The 27,955-nt window shown below is 42.8% G+C and overlaps 3 protein-coding genes and 1 long non-coding RNA gene across 7 annotated transcripts; 3 read left to right on the plus strand and 1 right to left on the minus strand.

Annotated features, from left to right (window-relative positions):
* The first annotated feature begins 2,322 nt into the window (after positions 1 to 2,322).
* Positions 2,323 to 7,567, plus strand: LOC115687816 (probable trehalose-phosphate phosphatase F). Of its 3 annotated transcripts, none has more exons than XM_030613495.2 (13): positions 2,323 to 2,470; positions 4,455 to 4,585; positions 4,670 to 5,164; positions 5,346 to 5,486; positions 5,567 to 5,638; positions 5,741 to 5,866; positions 6,011 to 6,067; positions 6,157 to 6,258; positions 6,348 to 6,425; positions 6,533 to 6,602; positions 6,697 to 6,767; positions 6,855 to 6,947; positions 7,051 to 7,567. In XM_030613495.2, exons 3-13 carry the CDS (start codon positions 4,877 to 4,879, stop codon positions 7,156 to 7,158), a joined length of 1,206 nt encoding a protein of 401 aa, XP_030469355.1. In that variant the 5' UTR covers positions 2,323 to 2,470; positions 4,455 to 4,585; positions 4,670 to 4,876; the 3' UTR covers positions 7,159 to 7,567. The 3 variants fall into 3 exon arrangements, with proteins under 3 accessions (XP_030469355.1, XP_030469357.1, XP_030469356.1); XM_030613497.2 differs by having other exon boundaries at positions 4,677 to 5,164; XM_030613496.2 differs by having other exon boundaries at positions 2,327 to 2,445.
* Positions 7,568 to 9,101: 1,534 nt separating this feature from the next.
* LOC115687817 (uncharacterized) lies at positions 9,102 to 15,801 on the plus strand. 2 transcript variants are annotated; one of them, XM_030613498.2, is made up of 13 exons: positions 9,102 to 9,182; positions 9,277 to 9,394; positions 9,506 to 9,584; positions 9,757 to 9,832; positions 9,930 to 10,013; positions 10,408 to 10,512; positions 11,075 to 11,155; positions 11,258 to 11,322; positions 12,448 to 12,517; positions 12,598 to 12,675; positions 13,644 to 13,741; positions 13,885 to 14,020; positions 15,276 to 15,801. In XM_030613498.2, exons 1-13 carry the CDS (start codon positions 9,117 to 9,119, stop codon positions 15,420 to 15,422), a joined length of 1,203 nt encoding a protein of 400 aa, XP_030469358.2. In that variant the 5' UTR covers positions 9,102 to 9,116; the 3' UTR covers positions 15,423 to 15,801. The 2 variants fall into 2 exon arrangements, with proteins under 2 accessions (XP_030469358.2, XP_030469359.2); XM_030613499.2 differs by having other exon boundaries at positions 9,277 to 9,388.
* On the minus strand, positions 15,512 to 16,133 carry LOC130140052 (uncharacterized). The gene is made up of 2 exons (XR_008818068.1): positions 15,992 to 16,133; positions 15,512 to 15,818 (listed from the first exon to the last, which is right to left on the minus strand). It is a non-coding gene; the product is annotated as an uncharacterized LOC130140052 (long non-coding RNA).
* A 3,980-nt stretch (positions 16,134 to 20,113) lies between these two features.
* Positions 20,114 to 23,884, plus strand: LOC115687833 (acid beta-fructofuranosidase-like). The gene is made up of 7 exons (XM_056318388.1): positions 20,114 to 20,762; positions 21,240 to 21,248; positions 21,766 to 22,613; positions 22,741 to 22,902; positions 22,990 to 23,225; positions 23,320 to 23,407; positions 23,508 to 23,884. The coding sequence occupies exons 1-7, from the start codon at positions 20,333 to 20,335 to the stop codon at positions 23,700 to 23,702; spliced, it is 1,968 nt and encodes a 655-aa protein (XP_056174363.1). The 5' UTR covers positions 20,114 to 20,332; the 3' UTR covers positions 23,703 to 23,884.
* Positions 23,885 to 27,955: the final 4,071 nt, after the last annotated feature.

The following is a 27,955-nucleotide window of genomic DNA, read 5'->3' on the forward strand; positions in this document are numbered from 1 at the left end:
TACATTTCCTTTTTCGTTTAATTTACGCGTCATTAGTAAAAAAAAATAATTTTTTTTTTTTAAGAATGGCGGGTGATGACTAGTTTCGCGACGACTAAGGGGGCATGGGCACGTAATCTCCATGAAGACGGACCTTTTCGGGGATTCAATCGAAGATTCCTCGGACACCGGTGGCTTGCGACGGCAAGAAACGAGGGGAAAAAAAAAGCGACCAACCGTATCTGGGCCCCACCGACCACCCCCGTATACTTTCCCTTCAGCAGGAAGTAATCGGGCCCACAAACCCTGAGCAGCCCCCCTCCGCGCGATTCGTCTAGAAGGGGGCGGGGGAAAAATTAGGAAGCGCTTTATTTTGGTATTAGATGAATCCAAAATTGTGAACGCTTGTTTTTTTTCTCGCCCACATGACACCCACCCTTTGATCTAGTCAAGATACAAATCGTCCGCCGCGCAAAAAGGGTAAAAGAACAATCATTTCGCGAGCTTTCCAGATGACAGGGATTTATAGGAAAAACACGTCATTATGTCGTCATGTTTAAAATTTCACGGTTTCTTAAGATGACCAGATCGACCGATTAAGTAATTATGCCGGGCTTGTTTCGATCACTTTGATTGTGAAAAGAAGAGATCAGGCAATTCACACAGGATTGGTGCTCGTCCACAATCGTCGTAATCTAACGTACAAATACACAGTTAATTGCAAAATCAAACTTACATGTCCCCCCTTCTCGACTTTCGTGCGTTTTTTTTTATTTGTAATTCTTGTTCGGTATATTAGAATTGAAATAAGCCATTAAATGACGGTTTAGTCGCTCGAGTAATGTTTTTTTTCATTTATGGTAGAAATCTTTGTATAAAGGAAAGAAATGAGTTTTCTAAAAACAGCTGGAAGGAAGGACCACACCGCGCAAGAAGGAGGAGCCGGGGGGGGGCCGGGATGCCAGCTCGGATGGGCGGGTCACGTGGCACGGGACACGAGATCCGTGCGGCTCCAGCCGCAGAAAGAAAAGCAGGAACCGCTTTTTATACCGCGCTGATTCTCCCACGTGACGTGCCCACCCCCACCATCCCCAACCCTTTTTTGGGCCACGGCTAACCAACCTAATCAGCGGCTCCTGCTTGCCGCAAATAATTAACCGTTCCCTTTCTCTTTCCATGCGAAACAAAGCAAAATCGATGTAAAATTAGGGGACCCCCCCCCCCCCTCCGCCACCACCTTAATTAGTGCCCCAAAAAAAGATTTTTCGATTCTTGGATCTGTCCAAATCATAATCTCGGATTGGATTAAAGAAAACGAAAAATCAGGAGCGCATCTTGAATCGTTAAGAAATTTCGTCAATCTGGGTATCTGCTCGCTCGCGAGGAAAATACCGCGAAAGAGGGCTTTGATCGGGCGTACCGGAGCAGCCGAAGAGGTGGAAAGACCCGACACATGAAAAGAACCCTGCAAAGAACTTTTTTTTGCTTCCAAGACTCTGCCGAAAAAGGGCAAAAAAAGAAGGAAATCTCGTGACTGTCGTAAAAGCAACGATGTTGTGTATCATGTGAGGCAAAATCATATGGACAGCATGACAACGGGAGGGATCCTAAATAAACTCCCGTTTTCGGTTTCGTAAATCTCTCGCGAATAAACTAAAATTTTTAAAAAAAATTCTCCGATGTAATTTCCCCCCCACGCCCCCGTTGACGAAATCCGCACGGCGGCAGGGGGAGGGCCATATGGTAATTAAACGGGGAAACGCGACGGGATCGGCAGGCAGGCATTCGCGCAATCACTGGGTCGTCTCGCGCCGGTGGCGGGGCGGGGCCCGCGCTGACACGTGGCCACGTCACCGCACCTCCCCCCCCCCCCCCCCCCCGCCCCACGCCGGATTTGTTCTCCAGCGTGGGTCAGCGTCCCTTCCACCTCTGCACGTATTTTCGACGGGCCATTCCGCGAGCACTTCCCATAAAAACCAACAGCGACCCGCTCTAATTATAAAAAAACTAACCAAAAAATAAAAAAGCGCAAAAAATATTTAATTCACGTACACGCCTAAAATATTTAATTAATTAATTAATTTCGCAAGAGTAAATTAAACAATTCTTTTAGAGAGAAAAAAAAAAGAGGGAGGACGCTGCCTTGTGGAGCACGTCTTCTTCTTCTTCTTCTTCGTCCAACTGAATCCTTCGCTCTATAAATGCCCCCCGCCTCTCCCCTTGGAATCCTTCCTTCCTTCTCTCTCTCTCTCTCTCTCTCTCTCTCTCTGTCTTCCTCTGCCCTTCTCGCGCTTCGCCTAGGGTTTCCGGCGGATTCCCACCGTCTCCTCCTCGGAGGTGCAATTCCGGCCGTCCTTCTCGCTCGATCGCTCGTTGGAACCCCGCGCGAAATCGCCGGTAACCGAATACCCTCGTGGACTTGGCGCGGCGTCGTTCCCGGTTTCGAGGGTCTGGGCTCCCGATTACGTACGTCACGGTCCCGTCATTTGGGGTCAGATTGTTCTCCCATCGTTTGCTCGTCGTCAATTCCTCTTTAACACAAAAAAAAAAAAAAAAACGCCTCTCCGTTTGGATGTTTTTTTGCTGGGTTTTCCGTGCTTTTTGCGTTACTGAATTCGCTGGTGTTCTTGGAGACGATGCATGCGGACCGCGTGAGTTTAGGCTTGTTTTTTTTTTTCGTTTCTTGGTGTGCGGAAATGGAGGATCTCGTGGTCTTGTTTTGAGGTCATTTGGGTTGTCTCTCCGTCGGCTGTCTTCGGATTTTTTTCTCTTTCTCGCGTGAATTGGAGAGGAGGTTATCAGGGTAAAGGGTTTTGTGCAGCTGTCGGTTTTAGGATTTTCTTGAATCGGTGGCATCAGATTTTACATGGCTTGTTGCCTTGGTCGCTCGACGTGGTATTTGACTTTTGCGAACAGTAATTACGACTTGTTTTTTCGGTTTCACATGTGATGTCTTCTTTTATATATATATATATGACAGATGCTGATTTGACAATGTTTTTATTGTCACTAGTTTTTCTCTTTTGGGCTTTCTGTCGCTGTGAACCGGGAGAGAGTCGTCGTGTCCATGTCTCGGAGCATGTCGCAATCGCTTTCTTACGATGTAACCTGCATAAAGAGCCAGTCCCATGACCTGCAAGTGGGGAAAAGTCTACGTCTTGTTTGGTCTGATTCCAAGACCCCCCTACCCCCTTTTTAAAATAAAAAAAAATAGGTCCAGCACATTTCGGTGGAAGTTTCTTTTCTTTTAATTTTATATGGTTGAGTATGCTGGTGTAAAATGGGAGGAAGATCGTTGAAATCCCGAAACGTGTGTAGATTCTTTCTCGATGCAAGCCTGCAATGTGCGTAAAAGTCGACGAATCGATTGTTTGGGTACCTATTATTCTTCTACTGGGGTCTTGCTAGATCTTTCATGTCTTGCCGAGAAACTTCTTTTGTCATTAACCCTTGTGCTGTGTTAAAAGTGACGTTATTGATTCATCAAATCCATGTTTTCTCGAAAAAAAACATGTGGGCATAGTTTTGCTGCTCTTTTTTCTTTTTGTAAAGATTATTTGTTTCTGGGTTTTCTGTGGTTGTTTTGGTAGTTGCGGTGTCTTTTCGCAGCCTTGAATTCCTTCTTTTCCTTTTTCTAATTTATTAAGCCACCATCATATTGCAGTAGACATGTCGCTGCTCAATGTTTACTTGGCCTTTGTCTAAGGACGCGCGCAGAGTCCCACAGCTTGTAGCTTCCCTTTGTTTAATGTTGGTTGAAGATGTGCTTCTGAGTGAGGACGTGTGGTTTGATGTTGTATTTGTTTTTATAATGGAAGGTTATTCATGTGCCAAGTGCGTTGGTTTGTAAAAAGAAATTATTTGTCGACGGCTGCATCACTATCTGTCTTTCATATCTCGAATACGTGAAACTGTAAATGACCCTCAAGAGGTTATCCTTGTAATTTTAGCAGGAAATATGGTTTATATTGCGCGTATGATATAGTATGAAATGGTCCCCATCTATTCAGCCTTAGTAAACATGAACATTCCCACTTTTGGCTTGGAGATCATAGAAAAAGATATGCATTTATCTGATTAGAGATATTGTAATTGGAATATGTTATCAAACAGATCACGAAATCACGACAATCATGTTCTTCAAATTAATGAGGATTATAAATATCGCGTGCCACTGAATTCCTAGTGTTTTAATCAAGTCAATGTAATTGTTGAAGTCATCTGTTAACATTTGTTTGCTTGTTAAGATGATCATTGACTGCAATCATGATCTAAGAGGCTGCAATAATTCAAACATAGTACGAGTGGTGGAAAAATCACTTACTATAAAATCATCCATGAGTTTTCAATCAAACTTTGTTCATTTGGTCTAATTATTTCACTTTGATGTCGGATTCTTTTCTCAAATCCTTGTTGTGTACTTATTTTTTTAAAGTTTTGACCAACTGCTCATTGAATTATTATTGCCCCCACAGTGGTTTTGGGAAGGAGCGGATTTTTACACTCCCGGGATTTGGAAGTAGTTCACTCCATCCTTCTGACGAACTCCTCCATGCTGCTGCTTAATCTTTTGCTATAAATGTGGTTTGGCTTTGGAGATGAGAAGGTAATCTATTACTCTCGGAAGTAGCTCCATTTTTCTATGCATTTTTCACTTTGAATTGAGTTGTGATTGGTCGACCTTACCCAGTTCGCAGGAAGCCCACGCTTAATGGACTGCTCACCCAACAGCATCAGCGATAAGAAGACTCTGAAGCGGTGGTTCTTTATAGACAAGAGGGTTGGGTAAAGAAAGCCAGGTTAAAGACGCCTAGATCAACATTCTGACCAAGTGACTGTTTAAAGCATTCGTTTTGGTTTAGAGTATATATACACCGTAGCAAGAAATCTGGATCCAATGGAAATGAAGCCTAATCATGCTTCTCCTGTTCTTACTGATCCTGCTCCTGTTACCAAGTCAAGGCATGGCATCCACTCCAGCTGGTTGCCTCAGCATGGAGCACCATGTCCCTCGAGCAAGTACACAACAATTCCGTGGAAAAAGCCCGGAATACTAGATGATGTCCGTTCCAATGGCTGGCTCGATGCCATGAAAGCATCCTCTCCCCCTCGCAAAAAGCTTGTCAAGGATTTCGTTCTTGAAGTTGCCGTAGATGACTCTGATGCTGCTTATGCATCCTGGATGGTGTGTTTTCTTTCTCAAGTGTCTAGTCGAGATTTTTATTCTTCTTGTCTCATATATGGATAGAGAAACCTATTAAGCGGTACAGCTTCATTTATATGCTTGTATTTTCTATCATGAATTGTGATTTCTTTCCTTATCTGCCTTTTTATTTCCTGATTGCTTCTTTTCGGTGATCATGCAGCTTAAGCATCCTTCAGCTCTCAGTTCTTTTGAGCAAATAGTTGGGCAGGCTAAGAACAAGACGGTAGCGATGTTTCTGGACTATGACGGTGTTCTGTCTCCAATCGTTGATGACCCAGATTGGGCACTAATGTCTGATGATGTAAGTAGACAACATATTTGCCTCTGCAAATGCCCGTCTTGCACATTTACTTATGTCGAACCATATAAATTGCTTTTCAGATGCGTAAAGCTGTAAAGAGTGTCGCGGATCACTTTCCTACCGCAATTATCAGTGGAAGGAGTCGTGACAAGGTAATCAAGAACCTTCCTTTGAACACAACGTGATGTTTCTTTTTGGTACATCCGCTGATCCACACTTATAAAATTGAGGTCTGACTTGCCGTAATTTTACAGGTTTACAATTTGGTAGAACTAACTGAACTTTACTATGCTGGTAGTCATGGAATGGACATTATGGGCCCTGTCAACAACAGTGTGTCCAATGACCACCCAAGCTGTGTTAAATCAACTGACCAACAGGTAAGGTGTTTCTTTTGGAGAGCTTTATTGTTGTTCTCTCCCGGTGCTATGCTTAGGTAGCGAAACCATATGTTCTTTCAATTTGCTTTCCCTAGCAAGTCTTCAATTCCATGATGTAACTAATGTGGATGCTTGCCATGGCAGGGCAAGGAGGTAAATCTCTTCCAGCCTGCTAGAGAATTTTTACCCGTGATTGATGAGGTACAGGAATTGTTCCGCCTGTAGATATTTTGTTTCTAATAGTAGTTTCTTTTCTTTCTGATCGGATGACCTATAATGTGTTAATGCAGGTTTTTAGAACCCTCGTCGAAAATACAAAGGGTATCAAAGGCGCAAAAGTTGAGAATCACAAGTTTTGTGCCTCTGTACATTATCGTAATGTAGATGAAAAGGTCGGGGAATGTTTTGGACTTCACATTGTCTATATAAGTTTGGCTGGATGCATATTGATTGTATCTCTTTCTCTTTAACTTGACTTCAGAATTGGCCAGTTATTGCTCAGTGTGTTCATGATATTTTGAAAGAGTATCCTCGTTTGCGGTTAACACATGGACGGAAGGTACTATTGGTGGACCTTAGGAGGCTCATTTCTTTTCCTTTTCCCTTTTAACATTTGTTTTCCACTATTATGACTCTGCCTCTTGATGGTCATGTCACTTATTTCAGGTTTTAGAGGTCCGTCCAGTGATCGACTGGAACAAGGGAAAGGCAGTGGAGTTTTTGCTTGATTCTCTTGGTACTGAGCCATTTTGCCCTTGTGTCGCATTTCTCTTTTCGTGGTTTTTGTGCAAGCATTCGGCCTCATCTAAATCACTACTCTGTTGTCACAGGGCTGAGTGACTGTGAAGATGTGCTTCCGATCTATATTGGGGACGACAAGACAGATGAAGATGCATTTAAGGTAACAAAAAGACAATCCTCATCCTCTCCCAATCTGGACATGGACAGTTCTTAGATCCTGATCTCAGCCCGATATTCATTTTGTTAGGTGCTGCGAGAAGGAAATTGTGGTTTTGGTATACTAGTATCTTCAACACCTAAAGAAACTAGTGCTGTTTACTCGCTCAAGGATCCATCAGAGGTGCATTTATGAGAGTTATCAGTGAAGTTTCTTTTCACCGAATTTCGCATCTTTTCCAGCATTAGTCTAATTTCGAGGGATTCTTTCTTTTGGGAAAATTCAGGTCATGGATTTTTTGGAGTCCCTGGGCAATTGGAAGAAGACCGAAGAAGCGGGGAATGATTGGGAATCGAATGCACCTCAACAAAGTTCATTGCAGAAAGCAGATTAGATCAAGGCTCTCGTGTTGTTCTTCTTCCTGCTTACAATAAAAGGAGGCATTTCGCTTTCGATATGTTCTTTTCCGGGCAACCAGGTCTTATTCTTTTTTTTTCGTCCGAAGGTCCTTCCATCAGCTCCGCACGCGTTTATATTTGCCGAGCAGATGGGATGTGAATGTGCTAAATAAGGGTTGGTTCATTTCGCAGTCCAGTCATTACTAATTATTGATACAGACAATTGCAGAGGGAATCGCATGTGGATGGATGGTGGCGGTTTTTCAGTTTATAACTGTGTATTCCTTCCCGTCTTTGAAACGGTGTCGGTCAGTCTTGTTCGTTTGAGTCTCTCTGCTGAGTTCTGTGATTTGTGTAAAAAAAGCAAACAGAAGATAGTGAAATGGAACAATTCTGGAAAGAAAAGCCGTTCTTTTCAAGTGACTTTCGGGGGAAAACGATGACGATGAGGATGAATTTCCCCAGCTACTTCCGGCATAAAAAGCCAATGCGGTAAGCGATGCGGTAGATTGCAAGCGGGCATTTTGAACAAACCGGCATCACTCAGCAGCATCCTATCAGAGAGCCATAGCAACACATCCCGGAGTGTAGTACCGGTGGTGTTAGGAAACGTTGGCTTGGTTCTTCTGGTTTGGAAGGCGGGCATTGTCATCATCCAGACCATGGGCTGAGGTCGTTGAAGGCCCATTGTGTTTTTCATGCGTTTTGGACTCGCACGTGAACGTGGGGCGGAGGACGCGAGGGGGGGCTTTTTTCTTATCCGACGCTTCGGCCGGACATGTCTTTCCTCGATTTCATCGACCAAGTTGTCGTTCATGATTCACTTCACAGCATGACCCCGCCACAAATATAATATCCATTATGATCTGATATCAAGACCCCCTCATAAAATTATTTTATGAACCTCGTAATGAACCCAACTATTGCTTTGGTAAAGAGATTCTAGGGAAGGTGCGCATACCCCGATAGGGGTGTGTGAACTAATTGGGTTAACAATTTGAATTTCCCTGGCATCCTAAATCTGATTACGACTAATCACGTCACCGAAATACCATTATGTCATTTACTTCAGTTCATATATATCTATCGTTTGATTCATTTTGATGAATACATATTGAGTCAGTTTCATGGAGATTCACGCTCCCGCAACGGACAATTTGGTGACTCCATCTAAACCCTCCATCTTAATGTCGTGATGAAACTCGAGTTAATATTTGGGACTCATTTTGGAGTTCGAACATTGGATGCGAGCGAATCGGCCGTCCGAAACTGGCCTCATTGCCATTCACTATGCCTAGTGCATTCGTTCGATGACTTTGAGTTGCGAGGGTGGAGTCCAAAGGAGTCGACGTCGTCTTTTGAGTGACCCACACATTGGCAAACATTTGTTATTCGGTGGACCATCGTTAAGCAATCCCCAAATTATTATTGTTATTATTATTATTATTATTATTATTATTATTGTTATTATTATCTTTTTCTATTTTCAACGATCATGATAAAAATCCAAAAAAACCTGAAACGAAAATTAAATGGTAAAACCAATAATTGGAGGAAAAAAGAAAAGGAAAATCAAATTCCTTACTTACTTTCTAAAATAAAAAAAAGATAAATGTATTAAAAGTCTTAAAATTTATTACGAAAGTGTAATTAAATCCTAAAATTTTCAAAAGGTTTAATCAAAATCCTTAAACTTGTCAATATGATGCAATCAATTTTTTTTATTAATTCCGTCTGATAAGTTTTAGAATTTAATTATATAAATTTAATAAATTTGAGAATTTTATTATATTTTTTGAAAATTTTAGGACTCAATTAAATTCGTGATAAAGTCTAAGCACTTTGAATGACATTTATCCAGACGACGTAGATAAAACGTACATCTTGCAGTCCTTGAGCACATTACTCACAAAGCTTGCCTCCTCCTCGCACCTCCTCCAGTAGCTGAAGGAAGATGTCACTCTCCTTGCAATCTCCACCTTCTTCCACTCTCTCTTCCTCCTCCGCTTCCTCTCTTCACGTAACCCCTCTCTCTCTCTGTGCATTCGCATGTGATTACGCTCCATGGAAGTCAATGGCGTTGATTCGGTGGTCGCTTCGATCGATGTGTGCAGGACGGGAAGCTGAGGCTGCTCGGCCGATCCGCGGCGTCGAAGCTCGCGCTCCACCGCCGGCCGCCGCTGCCTCCGGTTCGAGCCTCCTCCAACTCCTCCTCCTCCTCTCTCGGTACCTGTAGTTCTTTCCCGATCCGCTTTTCAGCTGATTGACATCTGTGTTCGATGATCGATCTTCGTTCATTTCCTTCGCTTTTTTTTTTTTTTTTTGCTTTTCTTTTGTGTGAAGGTTTGAGCACTGAATTGGATGCGGTGTCCAGCTTCAGCGAGATCGTCCCTGATACCGTCATCTTCGATGACTTCGAGAAGTAAGCGATTTGAAAATGGTGGATGCGGCTATAGATAGATGATTACGGTTTATCTGTTTTTCCTGCACCGGCATTGTTACGATACGTGACGGTGGATTCCGTTTCGCTTTTCGCGTCGGAAAGTCTCGAGCTTCATCGCGAACGATGATTCACAATCTCTCTCCGATTTCAGGTTCCCTCCCACCGCCGGGACCGTTAGCTCCTCGCTCCTCCTGGGAATATGCAGTCTTCCGGATACTATTTTCAGGGTATCAATCTTTTCTTTTTCCATTTAGGGGGAAAATTTCGGACTCTAGTCGGAAAAGTCCGCTCGGTTCGCTGATTGGAAAGCATTCTTGTGCTTAGAATGCGGTCGAAATGGCCTTGGCTGATAGAGGCTGCTATGGGTTGGCGAACAATGAGATGAGGTTGTCCTGTTTTGTCAACAAGGTTGGTGTGTTTTCCCCCACTGTACCTTGCAGGTTTCAATTCATGATGTGTGTTACACAACAGGAAAGTTCAGTTGGAAAGCAAAAAGAATGAGGGGGAAAGTTATATTACTTCACCCTTGTTTTTGTATGGAAATTGAATGAAGAGCGCAAGGAAAGAGTATAAAGTTTACCTTACTGACATTAGTTGTTTGCCCCTGAGCTGCAGAATCACGTAAGTACTGAGGAAAAGAAAGCATGAAAAGGAAAATATTCATCGACTTTCTCGTCCAAAACAGAAAAGGAAACAAAATGATTTGCTTTTATCAAATATTTATACGCGACATGCCGGATCACATGTAAATTTGCCTTTTTTTCCTTTGGCTGGGTGGTTGATATGAGATTTCTCAATGTAGGCTTTGGTCAATGTTGGAGGTGATTTGGCAAAGCTTGTTCCTGGTAGAGTTTCAACAGAAGTGGATGCTCGTCTGGCTTATGACACTCATGGAATTATTCGGAAGGTATAGGCTTCTTTCGTACTCCTTAATCAATAAGCCTTTAACATCCTGATAGCCAAAGAGCTACGCTCAACATGTTACTAGGACTAGCTGTCCATATTAGGTTACTGATGGCAGAAGCCCTGTAGAAAAATCGATAAATTAAAAAATCCGTACTAAGCTATGTAAACGAACGACGGTCTTGCAATTATCTCATATATAAGAGTTTTTTAAATCCAAGGTAGTAAAAAATTGAGCTTCCTCTCCAAATGCAGTGTTTTATGTGTATTTGGACTTAATGGTTGATGTTACTCCGATTTTGGCTCATACAGTTGATCTTGCTGCAATGTGTTGCGATGGAATATAGATTAGAGAGTGTGATGTTGGAGATGAGGCTGATTCCACTTTATCACATAAATGGTTATTGTTGAATTTATTGTATGCTCGTAAAGAAAAGATTGTTAAAATTTACTTGACGATTTTGATCTGCAATGTGAGAGTAGTCAGTTGCCTTGGGCAGCGCTTAGCCGTAAAATTTGGAACTTGGGTGTCCAATCCGATGCTAGCTGCATTTTACTCATTGCAGGTGCATGACTTACTAAAGCTGTATGGTGAAGTAAACGTCCCTCCTGAGCGTTTGTTGTTTAAAATTCCTTCCACATGGCAAGTAAGTGGCCAGTGTGTGCCTTAGTTGGAACTGGTGGTACTTTTTAAAGTTAGCTTATACTTATCTGGCCCTTCTGTGGGCCATTTCTGGGTGTTTATGTAGGGGATAGAGGCCTCAAGACTGCTTGAATCTGAGGGCATACAGACACATTTGACTTTTGTTTACAGGTATTTTTGGAAAGGGCTTTTTTGTTACTTCAATTTATCTACTTACGCTGTCAAGCTATTTTGATGTCTATTATCTAGAGTCCTCATTTTTGAACCGGCTGCACCAGACCTCTGTAAAAGCATAGTGGACCGGCTATTCAGTTCAGCTGCGCATTGGGCCTAAATAGTCGGTACTTAATGACCAATGACATAAAAATAATTAAAGAGATAGTTTTCACATATTAGAGGCTGGTCGGACTCTAAAAGAGAGCCATGGGCCGTACCCACTTGCCTTTAAAATTTTGGGCTGCAGGCTTGGGTGAGCCAGGGCCCAATGCTAATCAGGGTTAATAGCCTGTTTGAATGTTGACTTGAAAGAGTAATAATATCGCAATATTTGGATAATTAATGGCCTGACTAATTATCTAATGCGTAAGAAAAATCTTGGAAGCACACGGATGAATTCTTGTAGCTACTTGAGTGTGATTGACAAGATTAACCACTCTCGACACGACATAATTCTATTCTAGCTTTTTGAGTGTGATTGCAAGTATTCATTTAACTCTCAAATCTGAATCATCGCCATGTAATACTTGTTTCCTTGCTCGGCATTGGTTTCAGTGACCAAGTCTGTGGGGAAATGTGTGGTTCGTTTGCACTGCCTCTAATGTCAGGAGAACATATTGGTGGGGATAGTGTACATGGACTCTGAAATATCTTGAATCCCTGTGCTTATAATGGCGATTTTTTTCTTTAGGTGAAAGATACAACTATTGATTTTCCAATGGCTTGCCCAGAGACTTCATTAGACATACCATCATATTTGACATAGTTTTAGAAATTGGAAGTCATCTTCGGTATGATTAACATGAAGTGTCCTGCTAGTTTGTCAATGTTTGTCGACTGGCATGGCTCTCCATGGATAATCTGTCTAGAGAATTGTAAGCAGTATTGGTGGACTAGGGCTTGCGATCCAGCTTGATAATAGTTAGATTTTGTCATTTTGTGTTCGGAAGTTTCAACGCTATTCTATTCTTGCTGCTTTGATCGCAGATCATGATTTTTTTTCTAGTTTCCTCCTTTCTCTCTCTTTCCTTAAGCTGTTTCAATGTACTAGCCATTGATTATCTGTTCATTTGTCTAAAGCTTTGCTCAAGCAGCAGCTGCCGCACAAGCCGGTGCTTCTGTCATTCAGATTTTTGTTGGTCGTGTTAGGGTAACAGCTTAGCCCTTTGGCTTTTTCCTATTATGATTTTGTGTGTTATTTGTGACATTCCATTCTTGCATCATCCTCAGGATTGGGCACGCAATCACTCTGGTGACCCAGAAGTGGATGCTGCTTTGAGAAGAGGTGAAGATCCAGGGTTGGCTCTGGTTAGTTACAAAGCTTTTATTTTCGGTAAAATAAATAGCAGTCCTAGACTCATTTGTGATTGAATTTCTATTCTACAACCGGTTTTCTTCAGTTACCCATGCCCACCCAAACTCACTGTTCATGGAAATTCTCTTGTTGAGATTCATGATAGCTTTGTGTGTTTTTACAAACTTGTTGGCTTTTAGAAGGTTTCAGGGTTCAACTCTTGCTCAATAGTGATATAACTTTTTCTTCAGTTTCTTAGTTGGCTACTAGGAAATGAATGGTTCTTTACCTTTCGATCTTTTTGTGATCTCTTGGATCTATGGAATTCATGTTAGCCAGAGATCATAGGAGCAATCCGCTTCATGTTGGCTATTTCCTTAGGTGCAGTTTCGGTAAAGTTTCTTATACACATGCAATTGGCATGTGCCAAGGGGAATGTCGAGGTGGTTTGAGGGGCTACATGCAAACTGGAATCAACATGACTACTTGTTGCGTATCCTTTGCTATGTTAATTAGGGTCCTGCCACTTTAAGCCATCTGACTATTATGCTCAATCTAAAGCCACAATAGTTGTGTTTCGTAATGGTCATTGCCTTCCTCGGTCCACAGACCTCTGTCCTTGTCTTTGATCTATTTGAAAAGGATGTTAACTCACAAGGCACAGCTTGTAGGAGACAAGGTGATCAATTAGCATCAATGGTTTATTGTGTAGCAATCTAGTGCTATTCGATGATGCCTTGGCAGTAGGGCATGCCTGAGCTCCTCTATAGAAGTCCTAGGCTCATACTGGTAATTTACTTCTCTTGTTTGGATACCTTGTTGGACTACTATTAAGAGAGAGAAACATCTAGTTGGAATGCCGGATTAAGTTCATTTGACACGAGGGTACTCCACTGCATCAGTAACGTGAGAAGAGAGTTCTATTCACAATATTGCTGTGGAATAACTGGTCATGCCTGATCTAGTTATGTTCTTCATGCAGGCGACAAAGGCTTATAACTACATCCACAAATATGGGCATAAATCCAAATTGATGGCAGCAGCAGTTCGAAACAAGCAGGATTTGTTCAGTCTTCTAGGGTACTCTCTCTCTCTCTCTCTCCATGACGTTTGTGGCATTATGTTTCTCTTATGCTAATCTTCCGAACAGAATCGGGGTTTCTAATCAGTTTCAATCAAGGAATATCATTCTCTGATCATGTCTTTCTGTTCTTCCTCTACAGGGTGGACTATATTATCGCACCATTGAAGGTCTTGCAGTCTCTCAAAGAATCAATCACTGCTCCAGATGAGAAATACTCTTTTGTTAGGAGGCTGTCACCAGAGTCTGCTGCTACCTACAATTTCTCTGAAGAAGAGGTGCGCTTCAATTTTACATATTTATTTCCCCCGTGAAAGGTTCTTGCTTGCATCTAGTCTGTGTGAGCCCACTTGATTTTAAGCATAGCCGTTAGATCATGTGAACTCCACTTCGGAGCCAAATGATCCAATGAGCGACCAATGTTGCTGTAGCTTGCAACCTGTTGGAATGAAAATAGACATCCACTGTGAAGCACAGTGGAGTTTTTGTTAGTTGCTTTGGGTGCATCACGCTTAGTACATCTCTGTTCTTAGATCAAAAGTGCATAGTGCAGGCCATGCACGTACACACTCATGCACACTCGTGCATACATGCAAATGCACATGGAGAGAGAGAGAGAGAGAGAGAGAGAGAGAGAGAGAGAGAGAGAGCTTGTCGATTGCTCTTCCTAGCAAAACTTAAAAAAGTTATAGGTGCACTTAATTACATTTTTTTCATAACGATTAAGGCTACGCATGGCAACCATTTTGTGCTCGAAGCACGTTTCAGTCGAAATGATTCTTTTTATTTTGTTCTCGAAAACAATTTCTAAGAATTTGAAGGCGTTTGAGTAACGCCCAAAATTTATATTCTTAGAATAGAGAAAAAGAAGAGAAATGCGTTTGTAACTACACAAAATTTCATTTTATTAATAATATTTTGAATTTTTAATATTTCTTTCTTTTTTTTTCTTTTTTCTTTCTTTCCCTTCTTTTCCTTGGCCAAGGCCGGTGAGGGTGTTGCGGCCCTCGCAGCCGCCCTCGCTGGTTGCGACGGCGAGGTCGGCCTCGCCTTGGCCGGGTGAGGCCTCGTCGTCGCGGCCGCGAGCTGCCCTCGATGGGCTGCGACCGGTGGCTGAGGCCGTAGCCGGTGGCTGTGGCTGGTTGCCGGCGGGTGGCGTGCGACGGGCCCATGAACAACAACAAACTAAAAAAAATAAGAAAATGAAGAAGAATCAGAAATGGAAAAATTGTTTAATCAGTTTTTTCGTGTGTGCATGCACATGCACATGGAGACCAAGAGAGAGAGAGAGAGAGAGAGAGAGAGAGAGAGCTTGTTGATTGCTCTTCCTAGCAAAACTTAAAAAAGTTATAGGTGCACTTAATTACATTTTTTTCATAACGATTAAGAAGCCTGTGATGCTACTTCCACATGGACGATTACATGTTGTAAGAAAGATGACTATCAGATGCATTTCATCATTGTGATAAACTACTCTCTCTCTCCGGTCTACAATATCACTGACTTGATTCCAATGTTATATATTCTGTTCAGCTTCGTAAGTGGGACCAACTGAGTCTTGCCTCAGCTATGGGACCAGCTTCTGTGGATCTACTTGCAGCTGGATTGGATGGGTACGTCAATCAGGCCAAGCGAGTGGAGGAGCTTTTCGGCAAGATCTGGCCACCCCCAAATGTATGATTCACCGTCTGGAATCGCTAAGCGGTTCTTATTTACGAAGAGAATAATTCTGGATTCCAACTGTTTTTCACACTCGACTTTTCCCTCGGATACTCAGATCGGCTCTGGCGGAAAAGAATGTAAAGGTCATCCCTCGCCTGATGTTAATAAGTTTTACGGCTATCGACTATTTTCTCCTTACTCTAATGTGAGAACCGAACTTGAGTCGTCACCAAACAGAGTGTAACCTTGGTGTTCAAGGTTTTTATCGTGTATTTCTGATTCCGAAAGCTTCTTCGCCAAAGCCAGCTTATTTTCAATGCTTGTGAAGCATGACTCTGCTCTCACATTGTCACGTGCTTTTGGGATGCTAATGAGATTTGCCTTAGCTGCTCTATTATTTCTGGTGAAGCACACCTAGCAAAAAGAAATAAGTAAGCACATGGTATTCTGGGAAAAGATTTTGCCTGAACATGTCAGGAGAATCTGTCTTCTGCTGTATTAGAGGTCTTCCATCTTCTCCTCTATAATCCGTGGCCTGTTGATTTCTTAGCTGTTAGCTTCAATTGAGCCTGGTCGACTATACTGACCTGGGTGTGGAAATCATGCAGATGAAATTTCCCAAGGAAAAGCTAGACCCACAACTTGTTGCAAAGCTTGATGGATCGTAGTTTGTTCCGAATTAGCTGTTCAGAGTTTCTTCGTATACGACGATCATTGCCCTCGTGCTTGAAATTGTAAAACCCCTGTGGTGCCAATTCAATAAACCTATTGCAATTATAAACTTTTTAATTGGGCCAATTTAGGTATGAAATTACTTACGTTGAACGTTGCCGGCCGGCGTTGAACGTTGCCGGCCGGCGCTAATATGGAATATTTTAATAATATACATTTTTATTTTATTTTTTTGAAATTTTTAATTATTTATTTTTTTTTCGTCTCTAGTAGCCGAGGGTAGCTGGAGCTCGCTGGCCATTGGACAAGGGCCATGAAGCCCTTTATGGCTGCCGGTAAGCGTCGCGGCCCTTGCCCGACCTCGCCTAGATGTGGGTGAGGCAAAGATAGGCATGGACGAGGCCGCCTCCCCCGCTTGCCAAACGCCGTTCAAGCTCATCAAATATGCATAAACGCAAAAAATTTATGATTATATGTGGAATGTGGAGGATCGATATCTCAATCTTCTTTTGGGACATAACCGCAAATCGAATGCGCATCACATTTTTCTAAAAGTGATGGAAGGCGGCAAACATGAACTCAATACATCTTGGATGGAGGGAACTTGTTGAATCTTTTTGACTCGTGAAAATTCTATTATTCGCTATCCAATCAAACGGATTTGGTTTCCCATAATAATTGATTAATAAAAGGAAAACGATTGGTGCCTCACCAATTTTCATTTTTTATAATTTGCAAATCAATAATTTTCATACTAACTTACAAATTTTCATTTACATAACTTACTAAATTTTTCAAACTTATCAATTCTTAAACTTAGTACACGCCCATTATTTTTTATTTTGTCGAGAAAATGACATGTTAGAAAACGGTGCGACTCATACTTTGTATCCTTGTTGAGTAGATAACACCATCTCTCAAAAGTGATTATTGTGGGGACTTTGAATCTGATTATTGTTTTTGGGCCAAAGAGAACGTCTGATTCGTCCTCTTTTGTTCCCCCTCTTTACATGTCAATGATCGAACGCCTAAATTCGGAGCGCACTAAAGTCACAAATTCCATCACCTCCCGACAAGATCACATCGAACCTCTGCATCGAGTTGGTGGTGCCACCTCAGACAAATCATTATCAAATTGTCCTGACGGTGAAATTACTGAAAAAGTTTTAAACTTATTGTATTCATGTCGTTTCGGTTATAAACTTTTTAATCGTGCCAATTGAGTTCTAAACCTTTCGATAATTTTTCAATTTAGTCATTCGAACCAATTTTGATGGGAAATTGCTGACGTGGACACCAGTCACCCTGTGTGGATAGGACGGGTGTTGACGTTGACTATTTATACAATTTTTAAATATTTTTCTTTCTCTTTAATTTTCCTTCTTCCTTTGCCGGTTGCCGGGCCTCGGCGACGGCCGGCGACCGACCATAGGCAAGGGCCGACCTTACCGATCTCGGACGAGATTCGAGCTTGCCGGGATCTAAAAGATTTAATACTAGATTGACACAAGTGCGATAAATTTAGAACTTTTCAGTAATTTTCTCTTGCACCTTCATTGAACCCATCCTAATCCCAATCATTCATAAGATCCAATCAAAGAGTGGGGGGACTCCCATAAGTCACCACATTATTGGGATTCAATCAAAGAGGGGTGGGACACTCCCATAATTCACCACGTCATTCATAAGATCCAAACCCTCCATTGACCCATTTTTCACCTCTGATTTGATGCCAACCCGTCGATCCCTCTCCCCCACTCTCTATTATTTCCGGGTTCTTCGCCGACCCCAGAAAATTTCTTCCTTACGTGGCGAAAGCGTATGGTGCTGGGGAAGCCACCACGTGGCTTACCAATCATACCATGTGAATAATGCAGGACCGACCCCAATCAAAGAGGGGGGGGACTCCCATAATTGACCACATTATTGGGAAGAATCCAAAAGACAACGCAAAGAAGCTGATTTGGTACGGGTTGTCTCTTTTGTAGTCATTGCTTTGTTGTTTTCCTCATGAATAGATATGCTGACCAAGACTTCGCCCACGTGTCCCCACACATTATCAACGGGGCGAAACTTTGAAATGATGTGTCAGCGCCTAGTCATCCACGTCCTGTCGCCAATGGGGGGCCTTGTCCATGTGGGACGGTTTGCCAATCTCCCACATCATTTTCTGGGTTTGCATATGTTCATGTTACATAGATTCGTTAAAATAATGGAATTATGAACTTGAAGCTGATGATGGAGGGGGAGCCACCACTCTCGGATCCGAATCAGCAGCTGCTCATTGCTTTTTGATTTTATTAATTTTTATGTTTTTAATCTATAGTGTTTTGTGGCGGTCACCTTGGTGTGTTATGCATGATCATTACATAATGTTAACTAGTTCACCAGTCATTGCTTTCTTGATTTTACTTGTGCCAATTCAATCCTGAATCTTTCGATTATGCAAATTTAATCTTAAATCTATTGCACAACAGCCAATATAGCATGTCTATCAAGTTCTATGTTCATGTGGACGGTTCGCCAATCTCCTACTTCATTTTCTGGGTTTGCATATGTTGATGTTACATGGATTCATTGAAATAATGGAATTATGAACTTGAAGCTGATGATGGAGGGGAGCCACCACTCTGGGATCCGAATCGCAGCTGCTCATTGCTTTCTTGATTTTACTTGCGGGACATGTTTTGCCAGGTCGAGGTGATGATAGAAATCGTAAGTTTGAATTAGGGATAATTGTCCAAAATGTCCCAAATCTATTGTACGGCGGTCAATTCAGTCCTAAATCTTTTAATTGTGTACCAATTTAATCTTAAATCTATTGTACGATAGCCAATATAACATGTCTATTAAGTTCTATGTTCATGTGGACGGTTCGCCAATCTCCTACTTCATTTTCTGGGTTTGAATATGTTGATGTTACATAGATTCATTAAAATAATGGAATTATGAACTTGAAGCTGATAAAGAAGGGAGGAATCACCCCTTTCGGATATGAATCAGCAGCTACTCATTGCTTGTTTTTTACTTGTGGGAAATGTTTTGCCAAGGTCGAGCTCTCCAATGTGATGATAGAAACCCCAAGTTTGAATTTACGTGTCCATCTTCTCTTTTTGCTCTCGAATGGCCCTCGTTTTGGACCATTGAATCATCATCATTTCCCCAAATCGATCAGCCAACGTGAGAATAGGGAAAAATAATAATTTTCAAGTTGGTTTCCTTGACGTGTGTAGGCTTTTACCTTCTTTAGTTTAATTTGAATGGACTTTCCTTCTTCACGTTTTCTTGGACGTGTGGTTCATACTAGTCCATTGTTTTCACGTTTTCTTCGAGTTTTCCCCCTAGCGAATGTTTGTGAAGAATCAATCGACCGACCAAAGTAACGACCCTAGTCACAATTTAGAATTTCCCCTCTTAATAGGAGGATCTCGAGCTTTGACGCCACACCGATCGTCGAATGAACAAATTTCATGTCATGCGTGTCCCCTAAATCTTTCGAAAATAAGAGCTCAGAGATATTCATCGAGGTCCCGAGATTGAGATACATTAAGATACGAAAAGGTTCGACAGATTTCAAACTTGGGTTCGATCTCGAAAGTTTGCGAAAATACAAGGAAAGATGAATGAACATGCATCTTCCTTGTTTCTTTCCTGGTTTTCTTATTGACCGCCCTCAATTAGGCAGACACCTAACATGATAAACGAGAGATCACAAATCACCAACTGGGGACAAAGTTGCCCTATTTGATGCAGATACCTTATTTATATCCACCCACATTATCAAGCACATGCTTCGGATTTTGTCAATCTTCGTCGCACACATGGAAATGAAATTTTCTTGACTCGAGATCTCAGCGATAAGACGACGATGATTCTGGACGTTACTGTTTCATTGGCAATCCAAAAACATAATGTAAGACCGATGATTCCAATAGACGACTTTTATACGTTCCAAACAAAATAATAAACAATCTCCATACTAAACCCTTGATTACAATGGTACGTGTGCCTCTATATATATGGTAATCGCTCCAACATTGAGAGCTCATCTCTATCTTCACGTCCAGATCATTAATCTCATTGCCTTGGATAGGGTCGATACCCTTTTCCAAATTCAGCATCTCTGAATTTTTCTATGTCGTAGTCACCATCTCTTCTATTTTCTTCCATTGAACAGCTAGCATCCTCTTTCTCTCCTCTGCATTTTGTCTATTTAAGACATCCTAGAAAACTTTTCCAATTCGAAACCATTGCCAATGGCGGAGCCCTACCCATATCGGTCTAACGTTGATCAGGAAGACCCCGCGTACGCCCCTCTCCCCAGCGGGGCGGAGGAGCCGAAAGGCCGCCGGGCACCGGCCAAGGTGGCGATTTTGGCAGGGCTTTCCCTGTTGTTAGTCGCGGGAATGATGATTGGTTTCTCGACCGATACGAGGTCAGACGTCTGTGCACAAGTTGATGATGGCCGGTGGTGGACGACCTGCGCAGGAGGCGCGGCGGGGCCGAGGCCGATACCGGCCGAGACGACGGTCGGGACGGCGCCTCGCGGCGTGAAGGAAGGAGTGTCCGCGAAGTCGAACTGGATCTTCGCCGGCGTCAACGTGCGGGGTTTCCCGTGGAACAACAGCATGTTGTCGTGGCAGAGAACGGCATTCCATTTTCAGCCCGAGAAGAATTGGATGAATGGTGACCTCTTCTTTTTCTCCTTTTCCTTTTTCTTGTCAATCTATGGCGTTTCATTTCTTTGAGAAAGTCTTTGCCATCTTCCTGGAATTTTACATTATGTGCTAGAATGGTATTCAAATTTTTCTGAGGATTCTTCTAGTCAAATCTTTTTCTGGGTACCTTGAAAGTTCATTTGAGGTTTTTCTATCAAGATTTTGGTCAACGAGCGCATAGCGCACCGGAAAAATGTAATTTTAACTTAGGCTGAAATTTCATATTTGCGAATCTTGTGGGATGAAAAAGATGAGAATGTATGGAGGTTGCTTATTGGCACGATCTTAGTCTTAAATTTATTTATTGAAAAAAAAAATGATTTTGACTTCATTGATGCTTACAGCTAGGGATTTCTATTCGACTGATTTGTGTTTATTTTTCTCCTTCTTTTTCATGGCTCTGTTCTTGCTCTGGCATGGGAACTGGTTTCATCGTCTCCCATAGATCCCAACGGTAAGATTGTTCTACTTCTTTCTCTTTTGTTTTTCAAAATTTTAATATTGCATTTTTTTATTGCGAGAAACGCTTTTGTGATTGTTGTCCTCAATCTTGTGTGTGATTAACGGTCTGATTTGAGGAAAGAAAGCAAATAACAAATAATTAGAAATTATTGTGGGGTCTAGACTTTCAAGAATTTGAGGCTTACAATTTCATTGCGGACTGTTATGTTAGCAAAATCTTATTTTCCGATGATTACACTAAACTCGTAGGTACACAACGAGAATTTTGATTGAAACAATCAATAATAGGACTGACTATTCGTATTCTCTTGTCAAATTCGAATTATGAGTTCGTATGGAACTTGCTTCTAAACAATGTACTGTGCTTCAACATGCTAAAACATGACGTACTTCAACTTCATGCCTGCCCGGGTCGCTGCGGGATGAGCCAAATCTGCTTTTTCATTGAACGGGTGACTTCGATAGATGTTGCCGACTCTCTCAACATTAACATGTGAATATCATGCTAGGTCCCATGTATTACAAAGGATGGTACCACTTCTTCTACCAGTACAACCCGGACGGTGCCGTCTGGGGCAACATCGTGTGGGGCCACGCCGTGTCGGAGGACCTGATCCACTGGCTCCACCTCCCCCTCGCGATGGTGGCCGACCAGTGGTACGACATCAACGGCGTGTGGAGCGGCTCCGCCACGATCCTCCCCGATGGCCAAGTCATCATGCTCTATACCGGCTCGTCCAACGAGTCGGTGCAGCTCCAGAACCTCGCCTACCCCGCCAACCTCTCCGACCCGCTCCTCGTGGACTGGGTCAAGTACCCCGGTAACCCTATCCTAGCCCCTCCGCCGTGCATCAACAAGTTGGACTTCCGTGACCCGACGACCGCTTGGTACACGTCGGGAGGCAAATGGCGCTTTGCAATCGGGGCCAAGGTCAACAAGACCGGAATGACGCTCGTGTACGAGACCGAGGACTTCAAGAACTACGAGCTCTTGCCAGGCCTGCTCCATGCCGTCCCCGGGACCGGCATGTGGGAATGCGTGGACTTGTACCCCATCTCGGAAAACGGGTTGGACACGTCGGAGAATGGTCCGGGAGTGAAGCACGTGATGAAGGTTAGCCTCGACGACGACAGGCACGATTACTATGCGATCGGGACTTACAACGAGAAGGCCAACACTTGGGTCCCGGACGACCCCGAGATTGATGTGGGGATCGGGATTAGGTATGACTACGGTATATTCTACGCCTCGAAGACGTTCTACGACCAGAACAAGAGGAGGCGGATCTTGTGGGGTTGGATCACAGAGTCGGACAGCGAGGTTGCCGATGTGCAGAAAGGATGGGCTTCACTCCAGGTCTGTTCAATGTTTTCACTTGCATTTGAATATGATTTGAATTTGTTATGACATATCATGTGTTAGTTTAGTGATCTCAAATCCTCGTACGAGGCCGAGCGCGATGAACTGCATTCGTATTTCTCAGGGAATTCCAAGGACCGTCGTTCTCGACACAAAGACCGGAAGCAACCTGCTTCAGTGGCCGGTGGAGGAAGTGGAGAGCTTGAGATTAAGCAGCAAAGAATTCGACGGCATAGAGGTCAAAACCGGGACGGTGGTACCTCTAGATGTCGGAACTGCCACCCAGGTCCGTGCCTTCGAGTTTTCATCTGTAGCTGTAAATATTCGGTGAAGTAAGGACTCCCGGATAACTAACAATAATATTGATTTTCAGATGGACATCGTGGCTGAATTTGAGCTGGACAAACAGGCCCTAGAGGCGACACCCGAGGCCGATGCTGATTACAGTTGCGGCGCCAGTGGTGGGGCCTCTCAACGAGGCGCTCTAGGGCCGTTTGGCCTCCTGGTTCTCGCGGACGATGACCTATCCGAGCAGACCCCCGTGTACTTCTACGTCGTTAAGGGACCGAACGGCACCCTCAAGACTTCAATCTGCACTGACCAATCGAGGTAACCCTCTCGATCTCGTTTTTTACTTCGATTCTTGTCCGGTCTCGGTCTTGCTTTCATTAATCATGCTGAATACTCGCTTTTTTCTCGGCAGATCTTCTGAGGCAACCGATGTCAACAAGCAAGTCCGTGGGAGCTTTGTCCCTGTACTAGAAGGCGAGAAGTTGTCGCTCAGAATACTGGTGAGAGAGCTCAGATTCTCTTTCACATAAAATAATGTTATCGGTCATGTTTATCCTTAGACTTATCAGTAACTTGTCCAATCTTTCGTCGATCTTACAGACGGATCATTCGATCGTAGAGACCTTCGCTCAGGGAGGGAGGAGTTGCATCACTGCCCGCGTCTACCCCACGAAGGCCATCTACGGGGCCGCTCGGGTCTTCTTGTTCAATAACGCCACCGAGGCTAACGTTAAGGCCTCGCTCAAGATATGGCAGATGAACTCCGCTTTCATCCGCCCGTACAGCCCCCAGTGATTGAATCGAAACCAGAAAAAATGATTGGACAAACCATTATTCCACGATGGAGGTCGAGGTAGACCATCGTGTTCATTTTTTCCGGAACATTCCCCGTGTTGACCTGTACAAGTTCTTATCAGTCCCACCCATTTTCAGTTCACAAGATGGGCAGGGAATCTCCATTTCCATTTTTGAGTAAACGAATTTTAGAAGAAAAATGACAGAAAAAATAAGAGAAGAATGGCTGGGAAAATTCATTGCTCTCTTGCTGTAATTCATCTCTCATGTGTCTAAAATTTGGTTCTTCTTTCTGTATTCCGTGGCCATATATCACCATTGCCGCCATCCATCCATCTCAGTGCATCAACAAAACGAGCTCATGAGAGATTTTTTAGGTTTGATTCAGGATTCGCAGTACTAAATTGAGATTCTGCAGCAGATTATAGCAAATGAAAAAGTGATGAGATAATGAACAAAACGCAGAGTTTGGCTTGGGGAGCTTGCAGAATGAGTTGACATGTAGATTCCATCGTGGGACCTACACCGTAGGCAGTTGAAGATTATGCAGACGGCACGATATCTATTCAGTTTAACTCGCCTTCATTCAAAAGCTTATGCTTATTAGAGAGAACTTAAGTTTGAGCCCGTCGACATATCCATTTGGACTCACGTTCACTCAAAAACTTTAGCCAATAAGTTGTGGGTTTACTAGGATATATTAACCGTTCCACATCGCACTAATTTTCCAATGTGTGACTTCTAATGCAACTCGCACGTAAATCTCAACAGTATCGGATTCTTAGTTTGCAAATGCAGCATCTCATTGTTCTTACTTCTCTCGAAACACTGGCTTATGAAATTCATTACTCCAAGTTCAGGATTGTCCAATTCTTTTGCATGCCTTGGCTTTGAAGTTATCATGTACAAACGCATTTGTTTCTTTTCAAGAGCTTCGGTGAGGTTTTACATCGGAAGTGTAAAAAAATGCGAGAATCTTCATGCTGTTATGAGTTTAAGGTAGTTAATGTAAGCATTGCGAGAGGAAGAGCAAGTCTTTCCCCAGGTAGGTAATCTTGTTGAGAGGAAAAACTGAACTAAATGCTTGGTTAGGTCTATGTGACCTCAAGCTATCTATTTATAATAAAGCCAAAAAGACCAAAATTACAATATTACCCTTATTGCTGCAATATATAAAATAATAAAGGAAATAGACAAATATGCCCCTATTAGCCAAGTACTCTCAACACTCTCCCTCAAGTTGGAGCATAGATATCACACATGCCCAACTTGACTAAAACAAGATGAAACGATTTACTCTCCAATCCTTTAGTCAACACATCAGCAAGTTGATCACCGGACTGAACAAAGGGCATACAAATTAAACCACTCTCCAACTTCTCTTTGATAAAGTGCTTGTCAATCTCCACGTGTTTTGTACGGTCATGCTGTATAGGATTGTGAGCAATACTAATGGCAGCTTTATTATCACAATATAGCATCATAGGAATAGGAACAGATACACTAAGATCTTCAAGTAATCCTTTAAGCCATAACAGTTCACAAATTCCATGTGCCATTGCACGAAATTCTGCTTCAGCACTAGATCGAGCAATCACATTCTGCTTTTTGCTACGCCACGTCACAAGATTCCCTCCTAAGAAAGTACAATACCCAGAAATAGACTTTCGGTCAGGAGATTCAGCCCAATCAGCATCTGTATAGGCTTCAACTTTCAAGCCATCACGAGGAGATAAAAGAATCCCTTTTCCGGGAGCAGACTTCAAATATCGAAGGATTCGAAGAACAGCATCCATATGAGTAGAGTATGGATCATGCATAAACTGACTCACTAGGCTCACAGCAAAAGCAATATCAGGTCTGGTGTGTGATAAATAAATCAACTTGCCCACTAACCGTTGATAACGACCCTTATCTACGGGATCACCATCCTTTTCTCGAAGACGAGTATTGACCTCAATAGGTGTGACATCCTCAATTCGGAACCTAATTCGACAAGTGAAGTGGCTTAAACTTTCAATGCTCTAATAGCAGGATTAGACCATGAGTCGATTCACGAATCGTTCATGGGTCAACTATTCGATTAGGAAAGGCAATTGAGGGTTGGACAATGCGATCGACTAGAGTACTCGACCATGGAAATAGCTCGACCATAAGGATCGATGCGGGATGACATTATGACGTCACGGGTCAAGCAGTGAAAGGTTAGGAATCGATTCGGCGAAAGTATACATAGTCATATTGCGGGTGATTCCGCATGATCATTATACTAAACCCGAACGATCTTAAGTCAATTTCACCAGATCACGTGCCTCGGGTAAATAAGTCAATTTCACACGATTACATGACAACCGAGAATGATCCATGGATTAACGAGAGTCGAATATGGATTGATTGACGAATCAACCATAAGTCACGCTAGCGACACCCCAAGAGGCCACCTAACTCGAATAGGCCGTATTAGGGACACTTCCCATTGAAGTTTTGCCACAAGCCTTGATCCGATTATAGGTTTTCGATTAAGGATTGTTCCGAGACTTTCCGGTCCGAGTTAGTCGGGGTAAAACTCGGGAATAGTTTTGGGCCCCGAAATTTTGGACAAAGGAACTAGTGGGCCGAGAATGGAAGCCCACAAGGGAGTGGGCCGAGAAAAAAGCCCAATGGGCCTCACGCCCAAGACCAAAGCCCAATGAGCCCAAGGAAAGCCCATTAAGCTTTTCAAGCCCATTTCTCTTCCAATTGGGCCCATTCAAGCCCGAGCCCAAGTTTGCTGGCCCGAGCCCGAGCCCACGTGAATAGTAACCGTGAGTAGTATCAATGGTGAATTTACTAATTTACCCTTCTAGCATTTATAATCAAGAAACAGAAGAAAATGATGAAGAAGACTTTGGGGGTTTGGCATTTATGTTGGGGAAATGATGATGAAGACTTTGGGAGTGGATAAAATCTCCCAATAACTCTCATTCTCTCTCTCTTCTCTCGTTGGACCTCCCTCTCTCCTTTTCCTTCTTCCACGGCAACTTTCCCTTTTCTCTTTTTTTTTTGTTGTTCCTTCGGTTGAGCAAACAGAACAGCCCCCTTGCTGTTGTGTTGCTGCTATGTTGCTGCCGTGGAGCAACCAACAGCCACGCCGTGACTCCCCGCCGCCGTGCACAACCCGTCTGTGCCGTTTTCCGTCGCCAAATTGCCTCACCGAAGCCAAACCGGTTCTGTGGCTGTTGTTCAGCCCTATTCCGGCCGTGTGTCGTCGTTCCGTGTCGTTTTCGGACCGTGCAATGCATAGCCCTCGCCGCCGCCGTCGCGCTCGTGTCGTCGGATTCGCTAACGAGTGAGTTATCGCCCTAATCCCTTGCTTAGTAGGTTAAACTTGATTAGAACGGATTAGTTTAAGTCAATTATGTTTAGTGTTAATTAATTAGGAATTAGTTGTTAAGCTGTTGGAATATTATATTAATTTTCGGGAAATAAATAATAATATTTTATTAAATTAAAAATATTATTATTTTATTAATATTTTTGTGGAATTTCTGAAAATAAATTGTGATTATTTTAGGCTTGAATTGTTATGCCTAAGTTGGAATTTCCTTGTAAATTGGCTTGTTTAGCCAATTGAATTGATTGGTTATTGTTAAGTATAGAATTGTGGCATTTAATTAATGAACCTTGGGGTGTCGGGTTTATTTGTTAAGTTTTATGTGAGAAATATGTTGTGGATACTTGAATATAGAAGAATGCCGAGTTTGAGAATTTATTGATATGTGTATAATCACGTGTGAATATTTTAGTACATTTTTACGTGTGGAAGTTGCGATATTTCAACGAGTTAGCACGGATTATGTTTGCATCGGCTATTGAAAATTATAATGATGGAACCTGAGTGTTGCTATATGTGCATGATCACCTAAAGGTTCCTTTCGTGCCCGGTTATACCGGATGACCGCCAACCTAGGGTTTGACCGTGGCCCTAACGGGTGTCCCCAATTTGATAATTGGAAGCCGTCGCTGGTAGCAGGGGAGACGTAGTCATTCGCGAATCGGATTCGGAATGAACCCATTTATGGGATATGTCGTCATTGTGGTAGGGTGAGACGATGCCGTGCTCGACGGGGCGGGACGATGCCCGGTTATGCCGGAAGACCGCCAACCTGATGCGAATAACGCGGGTTGTGCCGTGCCCTGTGTGGCTGTAGTAATCGGAATACGCATGAAAGATTGTGGTGAAATTGCGCTTGATTATGGGATGAAATTGTGAG

The sequence above is a fragment of the Syzygium oleosum genome, unplaced genomic scaffold (genome assembly GCF_021117445.2).
Source record: "Syzygium oleosum isolate NSW1041296 unplaced genomic scaffold, Sole_v2.1 Sole_v2.15, whole genome shotgun sequence".
Taxonomy (NCBI): Eukaryota; Viridiplantae; Streptophyta; class Magnoliopsida; order Myrtales; family Myrtaceae; genus Syzygium; species Syzygium oleosum.

Excerpts from the sequence above, each read along its gene's own strand:
- LOC115687833 (XM_056318388.1), top strand. The coding sequence starts at position 20,333 with ATGGCGGAGCCCTACCCATATCGGTCTAACGTTGATCAGGAAGACCCC. Across the intron at positions 22,614-22,740 it reads AAGGATGGGCTTCACTCCAG|GGAATTCCAAGGACCGTCGT; the intron begins GTCTGTTCAATG and ends CGTATTTCTCAG. Across the intron at positions 22,903-22,989 it reads ATGTCGGAACTGCCACCCAG|ATGGACATCGTGGCTGAATT; the intron begins GTCCGTGCCTTC and ends ATTGATTTTCAG.
- LOC115687817 (XM_030613498.2), top strand. The coding sequence starts at position 9,117 with ATGTCACTCTCCTTGCAATCTCCACCTTCTTCCACTCTCTCTTCCTCC. Across the intron at positions 9,183-9,276 it reads CCTCCGCTTCCTCTCTTCAC|GACGGGAAGCTGAGGCTGCT; the intron begins GTAACCCCTCTC and ends CGATGTGTGCAG. Across the intron at positions 10,513-11,074 it reads CTCATGGAATTATTCGGAAG|GTGCATGACTTACTAAAGCT; the intron begins GTATAGGCTTCT and ends TACTCATTGCAG.
- LOC115687816 (XM_030613495.2), top strand. The coding sequence starts at position 4,877 with ATGGAAATGAAGCCTAATCATGCTTCTCCTGTTCTTACTGATCCTGCT. Across the intron at positions 5,487-5,566 it reads GGGCACTAATGTCTGATGAT|ATGCGTAAAGCTGTAAAGAG; the intron begins GTAAGTAGACAA and ends ATTGCTTTTCAG. Across the intron at positions 5,639-5,740 it reads GTGGAAGGAGTCGTGACAAG|GTTTACAATTTGGTAGAACT; the intron begins GTAATCAAGAAC and ends GTAATTTTACAG.